Consider the following 9,638-nt stretch of genomic DNA (forward strand, 5'->3'; position numbering starts at 1 on the left):
GCATTTCCTGACCCTTGAAGCAGCCATCAAAGAAAGGACCAGAGACCCAAGAGTGCTACAATGACTGGTGTCAGTTCTGCCCTAGGAATATGCAGTGATAATAAAACCAGAGTAAAATGCTACTGGCAGAAAGTTTGTGATGAAATATTTAAAAATAAAATAAAAAGAAATGAGAGAAAGAGATAAAAGAAGAAAAAAGAAAGAAAGGCAAAGAAAATGTGTGTATATGTATACATGTATACCTGGTACTGAGAATCAAACCCAGAAGCACTGATTTTAGCCTGTACTGATGAGAAGGGAACCAAGCACTGTTACAACTGGCTCAGCTTTGGTTTCCAGGTGAACATCACACACACAAAAAAGGGTAAATACATAGGGTACACAGTCAAAGAGGGTACAAAAAGAAGATTCCTTTGGTAAGGCATAGGAATGAAAACACCCTCTTTTTCTTACACAATTGACATTATTGGCAGAAAGGAAATGTTTACTCTTTATTAAGACATTTTTTGGTTATTCCAGTTTGGTTTGAAAATGTAAAAGAGGTGTGGTGGCACATGCGTATAATTCCAGCTACTTGGGGAGACTGAAGTGGCAAGATCTCAAGTTTGAGGCCAGCCTCAGGAATTTAGGGAGACCTGTCTCAAAAAAAAAGTCAAAAGGGCTGAGGATATAGCTCAGTGATACAGTACTACTAGGTTCAATACCAGGTACCAAAAAAATAATAAACAAAACAAATGAATATATACATATTTTCTTTTGCCTTTTTGCCCTTTTCTTTTTTTCTCTCTCTCATTTCTTCTCCCTTTTAATATTTGTTTTCTTTTCTTCATGTCTCTCCATTTGGTTTCAAAAAATCTTTAATTGAATCTTTTTTTTCTCTCTTCTAACTTCTCCCTTTCTAAATTAAAAAAAAAAATTAAAAACTTTAATTGGACCTTTCTTTCTTCTCTTTTTCTCACTTTCCAAACTTTCACTTTTTTCTATTTCCTCTCTATTATTTTTTAGTATCTGTTACTTCTTACCCTTATGAATTAATAACTTGTTAGTTCATTGTATTTCTGTTCTTTCTCTTTCCTACTATTGGTAAAGTGGTGAGAATTACTTTTAATTTACTATTACTGTATTTGCATACCTAGTTTTTTTTTTAATATGGTAGTGTTATGTCCTTTATTCTGCGCAATTCTGGGAATCAAGTCCAGTGCCTTGAGCATGTGGAGCAGATGTTTTACTACTAAGTTATATTTCCAGCCTCTTGCACCTCAATTTATCTGCAACTTAACCTTACTTGAATTCTGGCAATTATTTCAACTTAAATAATAAGGGAGATAAAACCTCCAGTTGATGACCTCACCCCAATCAGGAATGGCCAGGGAAGACCTGAAGTCCTGTTCCTGGTCATTCATCCCCCAGCAACAACAGAGAAATAACACAACTGCTGTACATCACATCTATGAATAACCAAAGCCTAGATAGATTCTACATCCTTTTTGACTGCATATCTATAACAAATATGGAGGAGTAACCACACAGGGTGCACCCCATATACACAGCTGTCAACAACACATCTGTTTAAACCTCTAGAGGGTCCACATTCTCAGGAGAACTACAGAACAAGCAGGTCACATAAGCTCTAACATTGCAAGCATGGAGCAAAACCCACCAATCATAGCCAAAGAAGCCACAGGGAATCAGATTCAACACTACATACAAATCAGTTTCCCTAAACACATCATTCATTAAAAGTGTTCACTAACAAGGTAAAAAAAGTACAAAAAAGTTCCATCTTAATGGATGCATAAATTCCATCATAGAAATACAAGAAATGTGAAAAATCAAGGCAACATAAGCCCTCCTAAAGTACTCTTTAGAAAATGACTCCAGGGACTAGAGTTGTGGCTCTGTGGCAGAGCACTTGCCTAGCATGTGTGAGGCACTAGGTTCGATTTTCAGCACCACATATAAATAAATGAATAGAATAAAGGACCATCAATAACTAAAAGAATATTTTTTAAAGTATCTTAAAAAAAAAGTAAAGAAAAAGAAAATGACTCCAAAGATACTGAAGTGAATGAAATGTCAGACAAAGAATCTACAAGACTGATATTTTAAATGATGAATGAATTCAAAGAAGATACATATAATAGTTGAATGAATTAAGGAAAACAATGCAAGATATGAAAGAGCAATTCAATAAAAAGATAGTAAATGGTAAAAAGACCCGGAAATCTTGGAAATGCAAAAATCAGTAAGTCCAAAGAGGGAGAGGGGAAGAAGGGGGGGGTTGGGGAACAACCATCAGTTGAAAGCTCCATCAACAGATCAAAAGAAGAAAGAAAATTGGGTTTGAAGACAAGGTGGATGATTATCACATCCAAACAGTAATTAAAAAAAAAAAAAAGAAATTATGGTTAGAACATATAAGTTCCCCAGGACATTAAAAGACCAAATATAAGACTCACAGGTTTACAGGAAGGAGTAGAGCTATGGGTTAATTTCACAGAAACTCCAATCAGTGAAACAACAGAAAATTTTCCTAATCTTGGAGCTAACATGGACACCCAGGTATTAGAATCATTTAGAACCCTAAAGAGACATGACCAGAAAAGAACCTCTCCATCACATATAGTAGTTAAACAAACAAGAGTATAGAACAAATATATTAAAAGCTGCAAAAGAGAAATGCCAAATCACTTATGTCAGGCATAGTTATTTTTCAAAATAACAAAGAAATACTTTCCAGGATAAGCATGAACTACAAGAATTCATGACCATTAAACCAGCATTATAAATGATACTCCAAGAATCTTAGATGAGGAAGCAAGGTAAACACAACCATAAGAGCACAGAAAAAATAAGTCACATTGAAAAGTTGATAAACACATGAGTAGCATCAACCTCTTAAGATGAATAAGGAAGAACATAAATATTCACAACAAACAAAAGTAAAATAATGTGACAGGAACCAATACATGTCTTTCAATGATAACCCTGAGTGTAAATTATTTGAATTTTCCAATTAAGACACAGAGTAGGTGATTGGACTAAAAAACAAGACCTGTTTGCTGTCTGCAAGAAACTCACTTTACTGGTAAAGACATGCTCAGACTGAAAGTGAAAGGATAGAGAAAGATATAACAAATGGAATCTAAAAACAAGCAGAAATAGCAATACTGATATCAAGCAAAATAGACTTCAAGCCAAAATTGATCAGAAGAGACAAAGATGATTACTACATATTGATAAAGGTACAATTCATGAAAAGAAGATTTAAAAAAATTGCAAATACATATGCACTGAATATTGGAGCATCAACTAGTGTTCATATAACATGAATACTACAGGGCATGAAAAGAGAAAGAGGCCTCAATACAATAATAGTGGGTGACCTCAATATCTCCCTCTCACCAATATACAAGTCATCCAGGCAAAAACAAAAAACAAAAAACAAAAAAAAAAAATAGCAAAGAAATATCAGAGTTAAATTACATTATAGATCAGATGGACTCAACAAACATCACAGAATATCCCAATAGTGGCAGCATATACATAAAACTTTCTCCAAATTAAGATCCCACTTTAATTCACACAGCAAATCTTAACACACACACACACACAAAAAAAAAAAAAAAAAATTGTACCTTATCAGACCATAATGGAATAACGAAGAAATTGAGCAAGAGGAACTTCAGAAATTATGCAAACACATGGAGACTGGACAATACACTTTTGAATAAGCAGGGTATCACCGAAAAAATCAGGGGTAGGTGGGTAGATTAAAAAATGCCTAGAATCGAAAAAAAATGGAAAGATAACTTACCAGATTTTGAGAGACACATCAAAAGCAATTACAAGAGGAAAGTTCATAGCTGTGAGTGCCTACATTGGAAAAACATATCTTCAATTAATAATTTAATGGTGTATCTCACCATTTTCTTTAGGGAAAAAAAGAACCAAACTAAAAATTGGTTGGAAGAAAGAAATAATAAACATTAGTGCAGAAATAAATGAAATTGAAACTAAAAAAAATACAAAGAATCAGTGAAACGAAGAGTTGGTTGTTTGAAAAGGTAAAATAATAGAAAAACCCTTAGCCAAACTAATCGAGAAACACAGATGGCCCAAATAAACGAAAGTAGAGATGAAAAAGGGGATAATACAACACATACTACTGAAATATAGAGGATTATAAGGGAATATTTTTAAAATTATATGCCATTGCCAATAAACTTGGAAATCTAGAAGAAATGGATACATTTCTGGATTCATATGACTGCTATAACTGAATTAAGAGAATATAAAATTCTAAATAGATCAAAAACTAACAGTGAGATTGAAGCAGTAGTAAAAAGCCTCCCAACAAAGAAAACTCCAGAACTGGATGAATTCACTGCTGAATTCAATCTTTCAAAGAACTAATCAGTGTTCCTCAAACTATTCCATAAAAGAGAAAAGGAAGGAACTCTTCCAAACCAAAGAGAAAACTATAAAATCATTTGAAAATAAGTACAAAAATCCTCAATAAAATACTCACAAATTAAATTTAACATCACACCAAAAAGATCATACATCATTATCAAGGTATTTTCCAGGGATGTAAGATTGGTTCAACATATACAAATTAATAAATGTAATACATCATATAAACAGAATTAAGGATAAGAATCATTATGATCATTTCAACAAATGCAGAAGTACCATCAATAAAATTCAACATTCATGACAAAAACTCTGAATAAACTAGGTATAAAAGGATCACATCTCAACCTAATGAAGGACATATGAGATGAAGCCATAACCAACATCATACTGAATAAGGAAAAAACTACCAGCCTTTCCTCGAAAATTAAAAACAAGTCAATGGTATCCATTCTCATCACTTTTACTCATTACGGTATTAGAAACTTTAGCTAGAGCAATCAGGCAAAAGAAAAGGGATGAATAGAAGAGTTGTATTATCCTTATTTGTAGATGATATGATTCTATACCTAGAAAACCCTTAAGAGTCTACCAAACATAGACTGGTGACAAATTAAAACTGATAAAGTTATTGAACTAACAGAATACAAAAACAACATATAAAAAAATCAGTGACTACTGTATACATTTACAACTTCACAACTTGATGACTTTTGTATTTTATTTTTCAAAATAAAAGCTGTGTATGTGAAGAAAAAAAAAACTCAATGACTTTCCTATATGCCTATAGTGAAATTGCAGATAAAGGAATCAGGAAAAAATATTCTATTCACAAGTCTCAAAAACAAACAAACAAAATCCTAGTAATATATCTGACGAAGGAGGTAAAAGATCTCTATAATGAAAAATATAAAACTGTTAAGAAATTGAAGACTACACTAAAAGATGGAAATAACGCCTTGTCATCATTTGGGAGTATACTGTTAAAATGGCCACACTACCCAAAGTAATCTAGGATCCTCATCAAAATACTGATGACATTCTTCACAGAACTAGAAATTTTGTCCTAAGATTCATATGGAAGTACAAAAGACCCAAAATAGCAAAAGAAATCCTGAGTAAAAAGAATAATAGGGAGGCATCAAAATACCTGATTTCAAAATATGTTACACAGTCACTATGGCAGAAACAGCAAGGTACTGGCATAAAAACAGATATGTAAATCAATGAAATAGAACAGAGGACCCAGGAATAAGCCTACATATCTAAAGCCACCTGATTCTTGACAAAAGTGCCAAAAATAGACTTTGGAAAAGATAGCCTCTTTTGACAAATGGTACGGGAAAACTGGGCATACACTTGTTAAAAAAAGATTGAAAATAGATCCCTTCTACCCTATATAAAAATCAACTCAAAAAGACCTTAATGTAAGACCTGAAACTACTACAGGAAAACATAGAACAAATACTTCAAGATTCAGTGAAGTTCTAAATAGGACTCCAGTTGTTCAGGAATTAATGGCAAGAACTGACAAGTGGGATTACGTCAAATTAAAAAGCTTCTTCACTGCAAAGGATGCAAAGGAAACGATCAACAAAGTGAAAAGACGGCCTACAGAATGTGAGAAAATCTTGCCAGCTATTCAGACATAGGCTTGATATCTGAAATATATGAAGAATTCAAAAAAGTTCCAAATAACGGATAATCCAATCAACAAATAAGCATGTGAACTGAACAGATACTTCTCAAAAGAAAAACTAAATGGCCAATAAATACATGAAAAATGTCTTTAGCTAAAGGCGAATGCAAATCAAAACTACCCTGGGATTATTTCTTAACCCCAGTCAAAATGGCTATAATCAAGAAAATAAAAATAACAAATACTAGTGAGAATGCAAGGGGAAAAGGAACACTTATACACTATTGGTAGAAAAGTAAATTAATGCAGGCACTATGAAACACCATATGAAAGAGCCTCAAAAAACTAAAAATAGAACATATACATTCCAGCTATACCATTTCTGGGCATATACCCAAAGGAATTAAAGTCAGCATATAAAAAAGATACCTGCACACCCATGTTCAATGGAGCATTTTCACAATAATCAAGTCTGATGTCAACAGCTGTTGTTCCTACAAAATTGCTATTTCAACAGTTTCAACAACAACAACAAAAAGATCATTGTTTCCAAAATTTTTCAAAGGCAAAATGAATTTTTATAGATAACACTTTCATCATTTTCAGTATAAAAATTTTTAAATGGTGGATATATTTCCAAGCATACATCATCAAAATAATATCTACATATTACAAGTCTTTTTTGAAGTCATTTTGCCATTCATCATTAAAAATGGTTAAAAATTTGAATGCAATTGAACACTGTGACAGATTAAAAGGTTCTAGTCTGGTACAAGAGAATATCAGGATTGTTACACTTTTTTTCTAAAAAAGAAAAACTTTACAAAGCCTCCTACTTCACATTCATAAGCACAGAAGCCTGCCAAATTTAAGAAATGCTTATTTCACTGTATGTTCCATAACTCTTTCAAGAACTTTGCTATAATAAAACCAAGGAACTTCTACATGAAAAGATTTTCTTGGTCCTTTCATCACTTAGAAGTTATAATCCCCCAATAGATATAAACTGCAAAATGCTGAAGCTAGAAGTATTGCTTTGTCAATCCTTCACTCCTCAGGATATATGAATTACCTTATACAGTATGTGACTATTTTAACATGGCTGAAACAAGATCGTCCCTATCAATCCAAATATTATATAAATAAAAATTCATTTGTTTTTTAAGATTGGAAATAAATTGAAGTTCCAATTGTTTTTTTCCACACTGTAATAAATGCCCCTCCCAAAACATCCATTTCAGAGATCTATGACCTATAGAATAAAGTTCTAGAAGACCAGAAGTTCCAGTTTCCTTTCTGGTCTTCTACAATCTGGCCCAAATCTACCTGTTTGGTTTCAAGTTCCTTCTGAAGTTCAGTTCCAGACAACACATTTACCCACTGTCATTTAAAATTGTCTTGTACTGTTCCACTCTTGAATTCTTCCACACACTATGGCTTCCAACAAGAATTTACTCCAACTTTCATTCTAGCCCATCTAAGCCCTATGTACCCCTTAGATTCTATTCAAATCTTATGGCTTCTATAAAGTTTTTCAGATAACATCTTGTCCACCCCTAAATTCATAATCCAGTCAATAAGAAACATTCAATTAATATGGATGGAGGACCTACCATACATCATCAGCACTGAAGACAAAATAATTTATAAACTCACTGCATTTATTATATATTTGCAGTGGTGGGAATTGAACCCAGGGCTTTGTGCAGCACTCTATCACTGAACTACATCCTCAGACCTCATGGCATATACTTATGTAAGGGGTTCTCACACATATTAACCAGCTGCATCAGAATTACCATGGGATTTTAGAAAACATATTCCCCAATGCTTACCCCAATTCTTGAATATTCTGTAAAATTTATAAGAAAATAACACTTAAGATAAAAATGGAATAAAGACAATAAATGTCTTTCTTGTTTTGTTTTACAGAGCTCTAAAACTTCTATCTTTCCATTTATTGTTATTTCCATCAGGAAGTATAAATAGGGAAATGTAGGAAAAAATACCTTAATAACAAGATTAGATGAATAAGAACATCTTAACACTGAGATTCTATTACCTGCCCATCCAATCATTCATTCAGACATTCATAAAGCATCTACTATGTACCAGGTTATTATTTAAACAGTGAACACCAAAAAAGATTTTCCCTCTATTTGCAAGTATAGTCTGATGGGAAAAACAATTCACCAAAGTAATAACCACAAGACATTATGATAAACATTGACAAAAATGTCATAAAAGAGGGCTACTGAAGTGGAGGTGAGTCCGTGCAGGGAATAAATATGCAAAATTATTGTTCAAAGAAAGCTTCCCAGACAGAGCAGCTTAACTGGGAAAGGTGTGTGTCACAGGAAATCTGAAAGAGAATGCCTGAAATGCACTCATGTTGGCAAGGATGAATATAAGCTACTAGTGGGGAAAGTAGTGATTGGTGAAACTGGAGATGAAGTAGGGACCAGAGGTTCAATGACTGTGGACGATGTCAAGTCTGAAGGACAAATCTAATTTGCATTTTAGGGAACATCCCTGTCTTGTTACTTACCCTTACACTTACATCTTAGCAATGCTCATAAATATGTTGGCAAATCTCTATTAATCATAAGTGAAATATTGTTCCAGCCTCATTTTTAATCGCTTATCCCTCATTCGAACTCCAAAGACCTGGCCCTTCCTTCTATGCCTGAGAAAGAAGGCACAGCCCTAGCCTTTGCAGGTATTATTCTCTTCACTTACAATGGTCTGTCCACACAAGCTTGGTCTCTTGTCATTTAGGTTTCATAAACAAAATCACAGTTCATAAGCGGTCGACATGTTAATGAGCGAACAGGTCGTTAATTATAAATAAAACTTACTAATTTCACTTTACCCTTTCTGCCCTTAAACTTTTCACAGGGATGTAGCGAAAACTGATAGCTTTAAAACCCATCTGTTTCTTTCCATAAGCAGAAGTAATTTTAAGTGGAAATAAAATGACTACAGAAGCTGGAAAGTTTTAAAGAAGCCTGTTTAATCCTTAAATCCTTCAATACACGAGTGTGGCTCATTCAAGTTCCACTTTTCAACAACAGAAACCTGCGGAGGCGGAAGCATTTCCCCCTATTGCTAACTCCCAGTTACCGCTAAAAATTCTTAGGGGGTGAAAAAAAGGACTTTAAAAAACATACCCGCTACCCAGTTCCGCAACAACACTATCCAAAGTTCCCCTGGGCCAAAGAAAACTGGGAAAACAACCAGACCGAAGTGCTGGTCTCCCCACTCGTTTACTTCAAGGAAGTGGAGGCCGAACCTAAGCCTGGCAGAAGACGCCCCTCCCAATCACCTTCCCTCACCTCTCTGTAAATCCAACTTGGTTTCGCGTACGTAGTTGTCCGGATTCCGGCTCAGCATCTTCACTTTCATCTTGGCGGCTCTACCTCCCGGACTCCACGAGCCTCTCAGTCCGGTCAGTATCTCCGCCTCCTCCCGCACACTCCACTTCCGCCTCTCGCAGACTACTTCCTGTCACGTGATACCACCTCGAGTCAGCCAGCGGGGCTCAGCTGGATCCCACGGCGCTCCGTAGTAGTGCCCGCAAAGG

General features: G+C 34.5%; 1 protein-coding gene across 1 annotated transcript in view; it reads right to left on the reverse strand.

Moving 5' to 3' along the window:
- The window catches only part of Dcaf13 (DDB1 and CUL4 associated factor 13), a 35,817-nt gene extending 26,244 nt beyond the window's left edge, over nt 1–9,573 (reverse strand). The window contains exon 1 of the mRNA XM_005316277.5: nt 9,391–9,573. Within this exon, the coding sequence (XP_005316334.1) occupies nt 9,391–9,460 (70 nt within the window). The 5' untranslated portion in view covers nt 9,461–9,573. The remainder of the gene's footprint in view (nt 1–9,390) is intronic.
- Between the last annotated feature and the right edge of the window lie 65 nt (nt 9,574–9,638).

This window comes from Ictidomys tridecemlineatus, chromosome 7, assembly GCF_052094955.1.
Source record: "Ictidomys tridecemlineatus isolate mIctTri1 chromosome 7, mIctTri1.hap1, whole genome shotgun sequence".
In the NCBI taxonomy this organism is placed as follows: domain Eukaryota; kingdom Metazoa; phylum Chordata; class Mammalia; order Rodentia; family Sciuridae; genus Ictidomys; species Ictidomys tridecemlineatus.